Here is a 15,103-nt window from a genome sequence, read left to right on the forward strand (position 1 = left end):
AGCTTTTAATACTGAACATGCTAGTCTTTCTGATTTTGAGGGATCATTCTCAATTTTGTGAACATTGTGAGTTTTGTTTCAAACCACTGTAGTGTGCTCTCACGAGGCACCAGTTCTGTAGGGGTTTGGGCATTTACTAAGACAATTATTAATTGTATCAGTAAATCACAAAATTGATTCTTTTAATGGCCTTAGAATCCAACCATGTGATATAACTCAAACAACGCACACACACAGGTACTAATACACGAGGATACATTTATTAATACATAGAATATGCATGTAAACCTAACAGATCTTATCGTGAGGGTTATCAGAATACAAAAGATATATATTCATTCAGTTATGAAGAGTTATATACAGTGGTGTGAAAAAGTGTTTGCCCCCTTCCTGATTTCTTATTTTTTTGCATGTTTGTCACACTGAAATGTTTCAGATAATCAAACAAATTGAAATATTAGACAAAGATAACACAAGTAAACACAAAATGCAGTTTTTAAATGAAGGTTTTTATTATTAAGGGAAAAAAAAATCCAAACTTACATTGCCCTGTGTGAAAAAGTGATTGCCCCCCCTGTTAAAACATAAATTAACTGTGGTTTATCACATCCTTGGAAAGCTGAGATCAATTTCTCTAGCCACACCCAGGCCTGATTACTGCCACACCTGTTCTCAATCAAGAAATCACTTAAATAGGACCTGCCTGACAAAGTGAAGTAGACCAAAAGATCCTCAAAAGCTAGTCATCATGCTGCGATCCAAAGAAATTCAGGAACAAATGAGAAACAGAGTAATTGATATTTATTAGTCTGGAAAAGGTTATAAAGCCATTTCTAAAGCTTTGGGACTCCAGCGAACCACAGTAAGAGCCATTATCCACAAATGGCGAAAACATGTAACAGTGGTGAACCTTCCCAGGAGTGGCCGGCCAACCAAAATCACCCCAAGAGCGCAGCGACGACTCATCCAAGAGGTCAGAAAAAAACCCACAACAACATCCAAAGAACTGCAGGCTTCACTTGCCTCAGTTAAGGTCAGTGTTCATGACTCCACCATAAGAAAGAGACTGGGCAAAAATGGCCTGCATGGCAGAGTTCCAAGACCAAAACCACTGCTGAGCAAAAGGAACATTAAGGCTCGTCTCAGTTTTGCCAGAAAACATCTTGATGATCCCCAAGACTTTTGGGAAAATACTCTGTGGACTGATGAGACAAAAGTTGAACTTTTTGGAAGGTGTGTGTCCCATTACATCTGGCGTAAAAGTAACACAGCATTTCAGAAAAGGAACATCATACCAACAGTAAAATATGGTGGTGGTAGTGTGATGGTCTGGGGCTGTTTTGCTGCTTCAGGACCTGGAAGACTTGCTGTGGTAAATGGAACCATGAATTCTGCTGTCTACCAAAAAATCCTGAAGGAGAATGTCCGGCCATCTGTTCGTGACCTCAAGCTGAAGCGCACTTGGGTTCTGCAGCAGGACAATGATCCAAAACACACCAGCAAGTCCACCTCTGAATGGCTTAAGAAAAACAAAATGAAGACTTTGGAGTGGCCTAGTCAAAGTCCTGACCTGAATCCGATTGAGATGTTGTGACATGACCTTAAAAAAGCGGTTAAGGTTCGAAAACCCTCCAATGTGGCTGAATTACAACAATTCTGCAGAGATGAGTGGGCCAAAATTCCTCCACAGCGCTGTAAAAGACTCATTGCCAGTTATCGCAAATGCTTGATTGCAGTTGTTGCTGCTAAGGGTGGCCCAACCAGTTATTAGGTTTAGGGGGCAATCACTTTTTCACACAGGGCCATGTAGGTTTGGATTTTTTTTTTCCCTTAATAATAAAAACCTTCATTTAAAAACTGCATTTTGTGTTTACTTGTGTTATCTTTGTCTAATATTTCAATTTGTTTGATGATCTGAAACATTTCAGTGTGACAAACATGCAAAAAAATAAGAAATCAGGAAGGGGGCAAACACTTTTTCACACCACTGTATATCAAGAGGACATACGTTCAGTATATCATTCATTTAGACCGTTTCATAAATGAACTTGGTTATAACTTCTACATTAGATACTCAAAACAAGTACATAACTCTTAGGAATTAAATTGATATCAACTGGTTGGGATAACAATTGAATTCTCGAGCTGTAATTCAGTGAAGTTGAATACTCATCCAATCTCTGGGGATTCAGATCTCCTGTGGGCACAAAGAAACAGTTGCAGGCTTGTTGCTGTCCAATCCGCGCTCTCTGGCTCGGTGCCAGGCTGTGCTGTGCGGCTTGCGACGGTGCGCTGCTGATGCTCTCTGAAGACCAGCTAGTTAGTTTTGGCTGAAACTAGCAAGAGTTTGTGCACAGGAGAAAAGATGACTGTGGGTCCCAGCAGGTCAGGAAGAGGACCGGTTCGTTCCTGATGAAGCGCTAGTTCTGAATAGTGATTCAGCTGTCCACAGTTCCGACCTGTTCACGAGGCTTGCTGCTGATGCTAACCTCGGGTGGATCCTCTGGTTACTCTCTGGCAACCTCCGCTCTCGACTCTTAGAACACAGGAAAGTTCTGGCACTCGGACACACTGGCCGTTCTGTGGTTGTCCGGGCTGAGTCTCAGGATGGTCAGGAGGTGCGCTGCGAGAATGTCCTGCCCTTGGGAGCCTTTCTGCTCCTGGGCCGTCCTGCCCTGGAATTGTCTCGCACCCCTGGAATTCTTCTCTGAAATTCTCTTTAGAATTCTCTGTGTTGCCTGTTTTTACCTGGAGGAACTTCAGCTCGTTCATTGGCTGAAAGTTTCATGGGCATCAGAGACCCACGTGAGTTACTCGGCCCTACCAGTCCTTGATTGGTTGATCAAGGTGAGATATGAGTCACTTACTCCTGACGCTTAGGAATGCAGTCCAGATGTCCATCTGGCACTCCCTAGACAGATAGGCGCCAATGGATGACCATTGATCATGATAGCCAGGCTTAGCTAAGTGCATCCCCATTTGGGAGCTGTCCCTTATCAAAAGACTACATCTTTAAATCAGCCTGCATGAATAGCATCTCTGTTGCTGCACCACAGAGATGAAGAGAGAGATGGGGCCTCATTTAGGAAAGCATAGCAACACTTAATTCTGTCTTATTAACAAGCATTGCCGCTACACCACAATTTATTGTTTTCATTTTCATGTTCATTTTTTACATTGTCATAGATGGAGATTGCTTGAGTAGACCAGTAAAGCTAACAATAATAGCATTAATTCACTCTGCACTTTACAGCTAAGCAATAAACAGAACTCTTATTTCCCAGGGATTACCTGGAATTCCTGGAATTAATGGTGAACCTGGCATTCCTGGCCGTCCTGGACCACCAGGAGTTTGTCAAAACTGCGGAATTCCTGGTGAAGTAAGGACTAATTTCAAATTGTTATTGGTGAAATAATTGTGGTGAAACTGTTTCTAATAATGCATTTTAAAAATTAAAAAGATAGCAAAAATAATATCAATGTAAATGTATTTAGATGGTGATGACACTATACAGTGCGATCATTTTAGAACAGTGCTTGTAATTCTTAACTGAAGAATAATTAGTTCCTCAAGAATAATTAGTAGAGGCCTGGCAGGATCATAATTAAATAAAAATTTCAGCCTAACTACTCTGTCTCATCCCTATTTTTTTCTTAATTGTATTTCACCACATTTTACTGTTATCTAAGATAAAAGAAATAAGTAATAGGGAGGTCTAATATAAATTGCCCAGAATGGACAAATGACCACCTTCTGTTTGTAAGCTTTCCATGCACGCATTTCACACCCTCACAACTCTAGTCTCCCCACCATTTCCTTATACTGTGTTCTTTGCAAATAAACATATACCACAATAGAAATAGATTGTTTCTCATGTCTTTGAGTCAAACCCTAATAGAAAATACAAATATATTGGTGATAACTTTATTTTAAAAATACCTTTCAGCATATGTACAGTTTGCATTGTACTACATTATACTCTGTTTGAAAATTAAACTGAACTGGTAGAAATTAAATATACTGTAGTTCAATTCAATATGTACAGCTGTAGTTCAATTTCACCATCAGTAAGGATTTTAAACTTCAAGTAATCTTAGTCCAAACACCTTTCAGAAAGCCATCCAAAAATACTGTGCCATGTTTTATGAAACCAACCACAAATGTAAAATTAAATGGATTCATTTTCATTTAATAATACATTTGTAAAACAATCTCCATACACTTTATAATTATAATTATAAAAACCTCTTTATAAGTATCCTAAATTCGACTATAAATGGTGTTAGCTGCGGTTAGACTGCATTATACTGTAAAATGTTAAGATTAAAAAATGTGGTTCTTTGTTAGAACTGTTACATAATGTTATATAGAATGACTGCTTATTGTTTGTTTAATGAAAACCTAATTGTTTTCTTTTAACTGTAATATTATTACATGTTTTAACAAGAGCACATATCATGTACTTTATGTTACAGCTGGTCATTCAGCTGTTAATGAAAGATATCAAACAAATGACGCCTATCACATGCAATCTTGATTTTTTTCTCCACATTTCATAATCTGAAGATGTGCATATACTACAAAAATCATTAGACTGACAGTGACACATTGAGATTTGACACTTTTGTGTGTGTGGAAAAAATGTATGATCTTCTGTTTTTATTCTTGTTTTTAAAGCCTCAATATAAACCTGGAAGTGGAAAAGATGGTGGATCTAGTTATGGACTTCCTGTAAGATAACTTTTAAAGATATACATATACAGTATATTTAAATGTAATAATGCATATTCTTATTATATACATTACTGATTATTCTCCATTTGATTTTAGGGCCCTCCTGGTCCCCCTGGTCCACCTGGTGCAGCTGGGAGACCTGGTTCACCAGTAAGCTGAGAATCAGTTTATCTCATTGTTTCATAATGTGACTAAGTTCTGGTTTGGCTCAATAAAGGATTAAGACATGACTGATGTTTTTGTTGTGATAATCATACCCTGACATATGACAGGGACAGTGTCTCCACCTCTTTGGTCTCTGGGTTGGGTTATGCATTTTAACACAAAAGTTCAAGAAGCGAAATTACATTCACAGGAAATAATAGTTTCATCTCAAAATACAAAACTCAGCTGTTAGGAATCTGTCAAAAAAGAAATAAAAAAGAAAATAAATTGGAATTCCCTATCTTCCATGAACACAAAGTTTCATTAATAGTTTTCTTTTATAAATTGAAAATCCTGCCATCTGATATTAAAATCAAATTCTGAATGTTTTTTTAAGTCAATGGGATTTTAAAAGAGAAATCAGTAAAACAATGAGGAAGCAGACAGCTTATAAAAAAAAGATATGACTTAAAACTGACAGTCCAAATAGAGAAGTGCAGTAGATTTTATACAAACACTGTTGTACTGTGCAACTGCCAGCAAGCTTCTTAAAGTGCTAATATTAAGATGCCAATTCCAAAACAAACACTAGAACTAATGAACTCCTCGTACTGTAAATGTCATAAATGAAAATACTAATCAGTACTGTAATCATATTATTAAAATTATGTTTCTAATTTTGTTGTCTCACTAGGGACATCCTGGACACCAAGGACCCCCAGGGGAAGCTGGAACTCAGGGTTCACCTGTAAGTTCCATTACTTTTAATATTTTAGGATGACAGGAACATTTTCAAATTATTGAAACTTATTGAAAGGTATTAAACATACAGTCACATACGGTATGATTGCACTTTTTAAGAAAAATGAATTCAAGGACAATTCATTCAGTTGATGAAGAGTACATGGTGTAGACAGAAAGGAATGTTTTTCTAAGCACACGCTGGTACCCAATTTAAATGCTATTTTGAATTTGAACAATGACGCTATTATTGCACAATGATAGATATTAATAGGTCAGATAGGCATGACTTCTCATGTAGCACAGGTCAGGTTTGTTTGGTCATGTCCAGATACTTTTTCAAAAGAAACTTTATTTTTAATTATAATTCAAACCAATTTCCATTTAATTGTATTAATAATAACACTAGTAAACCACAAAGCTTAGACAGCCCAAATTTTTTTCCAATTAAAAAAGTGGATTAGCACCACTTAACACTAATGAATTAAGTTTCGTGGAGACATCTATATAAAATATTTAAAAAGGATGCATGTAGAGTATGTAATGGATGGCACGGTAGTGCAGTGTGTAGCAGTGCGACAGTGGGAGGAGCCACGGTGATCACCAGTATAAGTCGACGCTCCATCTGAGGGGATGGAGGCACTGGTGTGAGGTTAGTGAGAACTGAAAGAAAACAAAACAAAAAGGAAAAATAGAAAATGCGCTGTCGTGTAGAAAAAGCACCCGCTTGGTGGTGGAGCCAGACTGCACTTGCCCTGTTTTGCGGGGTCGTTTGGGACAGCTGGCAGGGAGTGCAAGGCCAAGAAACAATCTAAACAAGATAAAAGGTAAGCCTGCCCTGGTATAGACACAGAACAGGACAGGCTAAAAACAAAAGAAGAAAAACGGTGTAAATGGGACTGCCGGTGTACTGATTCTCCCCTTCCAGGGAAATCCCTGCTCATCCTCTACGGGGGGGTGCTCAGTGTCCCTTTAAAGAGCCCTCACAGCTGTAGCTCATCTTTGATAAGTGCATTCCGCTGTGATTACAAAGTCCAGGCTTCGCCGTTCCCCCAGGGTTCCGTCTCCACACTTAACACGCCCCTCGCGTGTAGTGCCACAAGTGGTTATCATTGTTGCCTCAAAGCTCTGGAGGGTCTGGGTTTGATTCTGGACCTGGGGTACTACCTGGGTGTAGATTGTACAGTATGTTTTCCCTACAGTATGTTCATATGTGTTTTTGCCAGGTGTACCCAGCAGGAATATTGATCCTATTGTGAGCATACGTGAGTGTGTGTGTCTGCCCTACATTGTATGGCATCCCATCCAGGGCGTATCCTGCCTCACTCCCATTGCTTGTAGGGATAGGCTCTAGTTCCTCCTTGACCATGGTTTGGATGATATACAGTAGTTAGAAATGGATGGAATGCATGAAATGATTTTGGGTCTTGTCTAAAATTGTGTATATTGCTAATTTGTAAAAATGGAAAAAAAATGATTATATTTTTCAAATTTTTTTCTATTATGGGCTGACTTAGAAAATATGACTTTTACAGGGACCACGTGGACCTTCTGGGGAAAGGGGACTGAATGGCTTACCTGGTAAAGATGTGAGTACCAAAACACTGTGTGAATGAAGATGAAAGACAAGCCTGAGTTTTGGAATATTGATGCAAATCATTTAGATATATTTCACAAGTTATTGTGGTACAGTTATGTAAAACATACTGTATATCTGGCTTAATTTGAGACAAACTGCTGTTTGTTAGAATTCTTTAGTTTTAAAAGTTTTAAAATTTGTGGCATTCCATTCGTGCAAAAATGATAATCGATTTTCAATTGCTCCAAAGTAATGAAACCAAAAAATAACCTCTTTGTTTAGATATATTGTTATGTTTCAATTTTCCTAAAGGGAAAACTGAAGCCTTAAGTTTAATGAATGTTTGTAGCATGCTATGAAATTAGAGTTTTTTACTTACATACAGTACAGTATGTCTATAAGGCTCCAGTTTCCTTCAACAGACCAAAGACATACTGTTAGATTATTTGACTTTGGAGAAAATTGGCCCTTGTATGAGTGCATGGGTGTTGGTGTCAGTGTGTGCCCAGTGTGTGTGCCGTGAGTGCTCTAGTATGCTGCCTGGGGTGTATCCCACATTGTGCTTATTGCTTGACAGTTTAGGCTCAAAGTTTCCTTGACCTTTTACTGGATAAAACGGTTTAGAAAGTTGATATGTCTGTAATACATATGTATTTTTTCTGCTTAGGGTGAATCTGGAAGACCTGGTAGGCCAGGGGATCGTGGACCTCCTGGACCACCGGTAATGTTTTATAAAAATATAAATTATAATAATAAACATAATTGTATATAGGGTCTTTCTAATGTAGCTTATCAAAGTGTTTTACTGTAAAAAAAGACAATGATAAGAGATAAAAAAGTTTAAAGTATTGTAGAAGATGCAAAGAAGCAGATTGTGATTTGTTTGGATTTGATAGCACTCAGGGAAGGTGATTCTCTGATATCGTTTTGGGCATAGAAAGAGAATGCTCTGTCACAAAGAGTATGTAGACAAGCCTGGGGGACAAATAGGAGACCAGAGTCATATGAATAAAGGTTCCAAGGTGGAAAGTAATAAGATAATAAATCAGATAGGTGCTGAGGTACCAAGCCATGTAGATCCTTAGAAATGAGCATGTGGATTTTGAATCCCTATTTTGAAAAGTTTGAATTTTGGAAGCCAGTGCAAGGACTCCCGGACAGGAGTAAAGTGATCACTTGCACGTGACCTGGTCAGGATTCTGGATGCCTAATGCTGGACGTACTGATGTTTATTCAGTATGGATTTACTGTACATGTAGATACCCCAGCATGTAGGGCACTGTAGTAATCAATTCTAGAGAAGACAAATACATTGACCAGCCTTTCAGCTGCAGTCAGAGACAACATAGGATGTAGTCCGGCAATATTTTTGAGATGGAAGAATGAAGCTCTTGATTAAATATCACCCTCAAATTCTTTAGATTTAGATTGAAATTTAAGCACAGTGCCATCCAGAGATAGGGTTACTGCATTAGCTTCCCAAGTTGATAGGAGGTGCTGAGAAACATGACCAGTCTTGTCGCAGTTTAAATGATGGACATTTTGAGTCATTCAGGTTTCTACAGTATGTCAGAGATACAATTAGAGGGTTCAGAGACAGCCACTTAAGTGTCAGTTTTTTATTGACAATGATTTGAGTGTCATCGGCATAGATATAATAAATTAGACCATGTTAACTGAATTGCTGATAACATGTAAATGCTGAATGAAAGGGGGGCCAGTACTGAGCCCTGAGGAACACCAGATTTAATTACCCCAACTTTAGAACTAAAACCCCCAACAGAGACAGAGTGTTGGTGATCAAAAAGATAAGAGTTGGAGTTGAAGTTAATGTAAGAGCAATGTCAGAGCTCTTAACTCAGTCTCAAGACGAGTTAAGACAGTTAACACTGTCAAAAGCAGTACTGTGGTCTAGAGGAATAAGGCTAGATAGAAAACTGGAATCAGAACCTATAAGAAGATCTGTTTTAGCCTGGATTAATCAGTGACATGAACCAGAGACGTTTCTGTGCTGTCTGATTGTCTGAAACCAGATAGGCATTCACAAAGGTTATTTGCAATGAGAAAGTTATTAAGTTGAATATTTTGGCTGTGTAGAACACTAATTACGGACACCAATAACATGGAAGAGGTTTGAGCCTTGAGCAACAGTGATACATATTTAGGCAGAAAATGAAAATAATAAAGTCCAACTGACTTGATAAGGAGTCCAGATATATTCAATATCAAGCAGAAAAAGCAGTTTTTAGTTTGAGATGTTTAAGTGAAGGTTTTATAAAAAGGGCTGCTGTTACAACTATAGTAATGCATACTGTACAGTACATGTACTGTAACTCACTAGCCATTGCAATATGAAACAGACAATAAGCTGAAGCGGAGGCTGAAGTGCTTTATTTTCTTCTACATAAATTTAAATCTATCTAAAAGTTTAGATCATGAACTTCTTACTTGTAATTTACAAAATAATTTCATTCCTTTTTATAGATTTATTTTTCTGTTAGACCTTTATATCCATTTTTGTCAGGCAGGCTTGGTGGTTGTTTTTTATAGGGTTGTCTGTCTTGTATTTGCTAGTTAGTCTTGGCTGTCAAAGAGCATTTTGTATTGCTTTATTTTTCTCAGGCCCTTTTAACCCTATTCTCAGTTCCCACATCCCAATCCTTGAATGTGAATGATGTCAGTGATTGCCAGATATTTCCAATATGACATCACCTCATGTGTCTCATTATGTTCCTTGATTACAGTACTAGAGAATTTCAGGCAAGGATAAGGTCTTGCTTTAATAATAAATATAAAAACATTTCCTGGTATACAATCTGCAAATAATAGGTCTTAGGAATTTATATGGTAGAACTGGGAAGGCCTGCGTTTTCCTGAATGATCTATAAAAGGCCACAGTCTGGGTCTAATGAATGCCAATTGCTTTATAATGTGGAACCTCATTTATAGTAGGTATGGCTGCATCTTTGATAATCTTTTGCTGGTTTGCCATGAAATTCTGCTTTTAAAAATAAGTGATCTTAAGCTTTTAGAACCCAGCCACTTTTAAACCATGTTCTGGACAGGTGGTGTATACAGTACTTCAACATTTGTAAAGCAAGACACATTGCTAAATAACCTTTTTTTTAAATTTGCATTATTGTTTTTGCAATATGTTTTTTGTCACATGTTGTTTGACAATACATTTTGACTAAAATTTCAACTAGAAAAAAAACAACAACAAATAATATATGTAATTAGAGAACTAGAATACCGTACCTCTGAATCTTCTGGTACCATTGCAAGCAGAATATAAACTAACATGCTTATTTATTAAGTTATTTAGGTACATTAAATATAGTGTACAGTACTTTGACATATGACTGTCAGTTATTTGCTCTAATAAATTCATGCTGGTTTTTATCAGCTCTGGTTTCTAGATTCTTTGAAATTAAGAATCAGTTTTTAAGTGTCCCATAGCTAGATTTAAAATGACCTTCTGGTATTTTATTTTCCCAGGGGATAATGGGACCAGCTGGCTTGCCCGGTTTCCCAGGAATGAAAGGCCACAGAGTGAGTACATGTTATCAGTATGTACAGTATGAAAAGGAAATTAACAAAGATAATTTCTGGTTTTCACTACTATACTTTATCAAACAACTGATGATAAACATTTTCGTTTTGCTTTATTTTGCTTAGGATTTAAATACATGTTAAATAAAGTATGTAGATTATTTAAAATATCACTAGCCTTTTTACTTCCTTGTGTTTTATACTCAATTAAGGGGTTTAATGGGAGAGATGGAGCCAAGGGAGATTCAGGTCTACCAGGCCAAAAGGTATGTGTGTTTCCTTCACTTAAAAAAATGTGTCTTTACCATACCATATAATTCTAATGATAATTATGTAATTGCATGGTTATAATTTTACTTATTGTATCTAAGATTAATTTTACATCCCTTATTATTATGGTTTCTGTGTCCTGAATATTTTAAAAATGTTAAGGAAGTTTCTTAACTTATGGATTACTTTAATGTTGTTGTGTTTTGTTTATTGTATGTTTAATTCATATTTAGATTCTGTACACATCGGATACAATATATACTGCATATAATATATTTTTTTAAATAAGCATTTTAAAATACCTACAATTCATATTATTCTAAACACAAATAAAATGCTGTACTTATTAACTACAAAAAATAATTTAGAAAGGAGTTTTATAAAAATGATGTGATGACATACAGATTCATATTTTTTATCCGTTATTTTTTTACAGGGTGAAGATGGTAGTCCTGGAAGTAATGGCTTACCAGGAGGGATGGTGAGTGTTATTTAAAGATTAATACAGACCAGGAGACAGTGACTAGATTTACACCCAGTGTAGATTCTCCCAAGATTGTAGTATACAGAATGGAAGGCTTTAGGAAGCATGGAAGACACAATCCTTTTTTCATATTAGTGTATAATATGTGAAGACTGACAGTTGAGACAGCCTTAGGTTTAAGACAGATTTAACTCAAAAATGCAAACAACAAAAGTCAATAACTTGTATTTGACATTTCATACTTATATTAATCTGAAACACTGTAAAACCTGTGAGAAAGGTAAGAGTTTTAAATACAGTATGTATTAGAAAATCTCAAATGTAAATAAAACATGCTCAGCAATTGGCCTCTGTCTCCTTCTGCAACAATGCTTATATACATATTTTTAATTTCAGGTAAAGCTACTGTAAATAGATGGAATTAAAAAAAATAAAAACATATATTTTCCAGTTTGATTTTAGCACATTTACCTATAAATATTTGAATTACTCTTTTTTCTTATGCTCCAGACCAGACCAGAGTCTTATTCAAGGAAAACCAATTCCAGTATTTTAATGGGATCTAGCAATCAGGAACCAACAACAAATACCAATACCAAGACTCCTAGATTCCAAGGAAGCAACATACAGTTTTATTAATACAAATAATAACATTTACAACGTAACCAATACAAAGCTGAACATACTGTATATATGTGAATAAGTCTGCTGTGATTTACAAATGGCTGATCAATGATTTAGGGATTAGAAAAGAAAAAGAATAATAAAAGGGTTAAGGCTGATAAAGATTAATAGTCAACTTACAAATTATGTTTCTCTATAAACCCACATTCTGATATTCTAAATATTAAATTGCAAGATTACTGTAAAATAAAGTTAAAAAATAAAATTCTATTGCTGTTCTTGCTCTATTGAATTAATACTTCTAAATTATTTATTGTTTAGAAGAAATTAATTCTTGAGTGAATATTGAAAGTGTATTCATTCGAATTAGATGCTGTCCAAGCTTAGTTCAGATTCATTTTAAGTTCCACGGAAAGAGAGGGAGCTAGATCCAGGTACACTTTCCAGTAGTTTGTACACAAGATCTCAAAACATGGGAATGTCTTCCAAGAACAAGCTTTGAATGATGTGAAAGACTGCTTGCCCATATTTGAAGATGCTACTCTGAGATATTCAAAAGTGTTGACAAAAGTCCAGTCCAGTCAAAGTCCAGTATTGTTGAAAAACGTCTCATATTGTAGAAAAGTCTTTGGGAGCTGAACTTTGTGTTATATAGGTTTTTCTATCAGTCTGGTGTTAACAGGGAAAATCTAGTTTATTTTTTGTCACAGTTATGTGGTTAGTTAGCTTTTCAAGGTTTCAAAGTGAAAGGATCAATTTCCAATTACTGTGCAGTATATTTTATGATCAGGCATCATGAGTTCTGATTGGTCATGACATCATCGGCTGCGATGTTCATTTCCACCTAGCAGGTTCCCTCTTGGTGCATCATCGCATCCCTGTCGGCAGATTACCAGGGTTCCAGTCTGGGTGGTTCTCTTTTGAAATTGTAGACAAAAAGGCACTAGCATGGACAATTCATCATGGAGGTGTTAACCAAAGTTAAGATTTCTTGGTTTGTGTCAGAATCCCAGTGCATCTGTTTATCGGCAGCCCTCATTACCAGCATTCCTAAGAAAATAACGCATCAGAGCTAAACAGAACCAGGTTTATTTTCAGTCCGAGGCAATAGAACAACATTTATTTAAACCTTTCTGAACACTTCAATTCTACCACATGAAAGTCATAGCCTTGTTACAACTGAAACAAACATCTTTTTATGACAGTAATTTGGTAGCCATTACAAATTGTTTTTTTTCACAGGGCCCAAGAGGACCTTCAGGAGAGAGGGGGCGCCCTGGGATTCCAGGAACACCAGTAAGAGACAAAGCAGCATTAATGCACACTATGCTATACAGTATATACAGCCAACAGTATTTTATATACTGTATATAATATACGTGAAGCCAAGTTATTTCAAGTATCAGGTAAAACTGTGTGGGGTAAAAATGTCTGATTATATACATTTACCTTAGACATGTAAAGTCATTTACATACTGTATACTGTATTTGATGTCTTTTTAGATGGTTTTGCTTTCCAGCAAAACTGTGAAATAATAAGAGCTAAATAACATCTAAGTTTCCATAATTTATAACAGCTGCTTTTATTAATAGACACCATAACCTTGAAATGTGTCTTTTGTAATACACAATATGTATATACAGAATATAAACTGATTAAAATCAAGTAGCAACGTGTGTACATATTGTCACGGATGTCCGGAAGGACGAACCATGGAATGGCAGGAGAGCGTAAAAGACCCTATGCGTAGCGGCGAAATGGGGGTAAGCCCGGGCTCAGCTGTTCAGGAAATGTCGTATAGAAACCTATGCCCTCAGGTAGCGGACGTGGGGCAACCTGGTGCTAGGCGGGTTTCAGGACATCCGAACGTCAATGCTGAGCAAAGGCAAAGTGCAAGACCCAGAAATATATAGCCCAGGGAAAGAGAGAGACCGGAAGGACAGCAAAGCAGGAAACTAGGGACAGGACAGAGTAGGAGCGCCCTCTGGCTGCAGAGGGCAAGACAAATATCAGTGGTAGTTGTTATGTACGATTTGTGGGTATATACAAACGTTGTGAAGTTGAAAAGGTTTAAATATATTTTCAGATAAAATTTCTTTCTCTGCTTACCAGATGAAAAGTGTAGTCAGCTTAATTGATTTTATTAATTTTAATAAAATATTTATAATGTATTCATAGGGTGCACGTGGAAATGATGGATTGCCTGGAAAATCAGGATCCCCTGTGAGTACAAAAAATTGCATATGCATTGTCAGTTTTTTTTAATGAACATGTAGATGAACTCCAAAAATGTCGCATTCATATTAATAATATTTTAATAATTAATAAAAATTTTGTAACTACTAAGAAAACAACACAATGTCAAATTATATGGAATATAATAACACGCAATGTGCTACAAAAATCTTGAACAGTACATGACAAGATCTTTCCGCTTTACGAACTTTTCTAACTTCTAAATCTACTATCATCTTGTTTTATTCATGTTGACATGGTTATTTTATTTTAGGGCAATCCAGGTCCTCCTGGCCCATCCGGATTTCCTGGGACCCCAGGTCTTAAGGTGTGTAAATTAACAATCCATCAGCAAGGTGGTTGTTGTTACCTAAACATTATTACTATTTAAAATATTGTTTATATTAATTACTTAAAAGATACCTCAAAAGATTTTTACTAATACAATTTAAGCACAGGCATAGAAATAGGTATAAAATGTGCTCAACAGGTATAACATGGATGGATGTTTGGATGCATGCTAGAACACTTTTGTGTTAGCATATTTGTCTCTGGGCTGTGTCATACAGGGTGAAACTGGTGCTCCTGGTAGTCGTGGAAAAGATGGCAACCCTGGTGGAAAAGGAGATCCCGGAACTCAGGGTCCTGCTGGCACTCCTGGTTCTCCTGTAAGTAAAAAAAATATTATTTTAATTTTAAAGAGATATTATAAAAGCACCTAATGAATTAAAAAAATAA

General features: G+C 36.5%; 1 protein-coding gene across 1 annotated transcript in view; it reads left to right on the forward strand.

Moving 5' to 3' along the window:
- Positions 1-15,103, forward strand: part of LOC148821912 (uncharacterized) — a 69,003-nt gene that overhangs the window by 20,119 nt on the left and 33,781 nt on the right. The window contains exons 4-16 of the mRNA XM_088931043.1: positions 3,285-3,380; positions 4,679-4,732; positions 4,832-4,885; positions 5,574-5,627; positions 7,156-7,209; positions 7,867-7,920; positions 10,698-10,751; positions 10,964-11,017; positions 11,458-11,502; positions 13,372-13,425; positions 14,309-14,353; positions 14,640-14,693; positions 14,935-15,033. Of these exons, the coding sequence (XP_088787169.1) occupies positions 3,285-3,380; positions 4,679-4,732; positions 4,832-4,885; positions 5,574-5,627; positions 7,156-7,209; positions 7,867-7,920; positions 10,698-10,751; positions 10,964-11,017; positions 11,458-11,502; positions 13,372-13,425; positions 14,309-14,353; positions 14,640-14,693; positions 14,935-15,033 (771 nt within the window). The remainder of the gene's footprint in view (positions 1-3,284; positions 3,381-4,678; positions 4,733-4,831; positions 4,886-5,573; positions 5,628-7,155; positions 7,210-7,866; positions 7,921-10,697; positions 10,752-10,963; positions 11,018-11,457; positions 11,503-13,371; positions 13,426-14,308; positions 14,354-14,639; positions 14,694-14,934; positions 15,034-15,103) is intronic.

This window comes from Atractosteus spatula, chromosome 13 (assembly GCF_055471065.1).
Source record: "Atractosteus spatula isolate fAtrSpa1 chromosome 13, fAtrSpa1.hap1, whole genome shotgun sequence".
In the NCBI taxonomy this organism is placed as follows: domain Eukaryota; kingdom Metazoa; phylum Chordata; class Actinopteri; order Semionotiformes; family Lepisosteidae; genus Atractosteus; species Atractosteus spatula.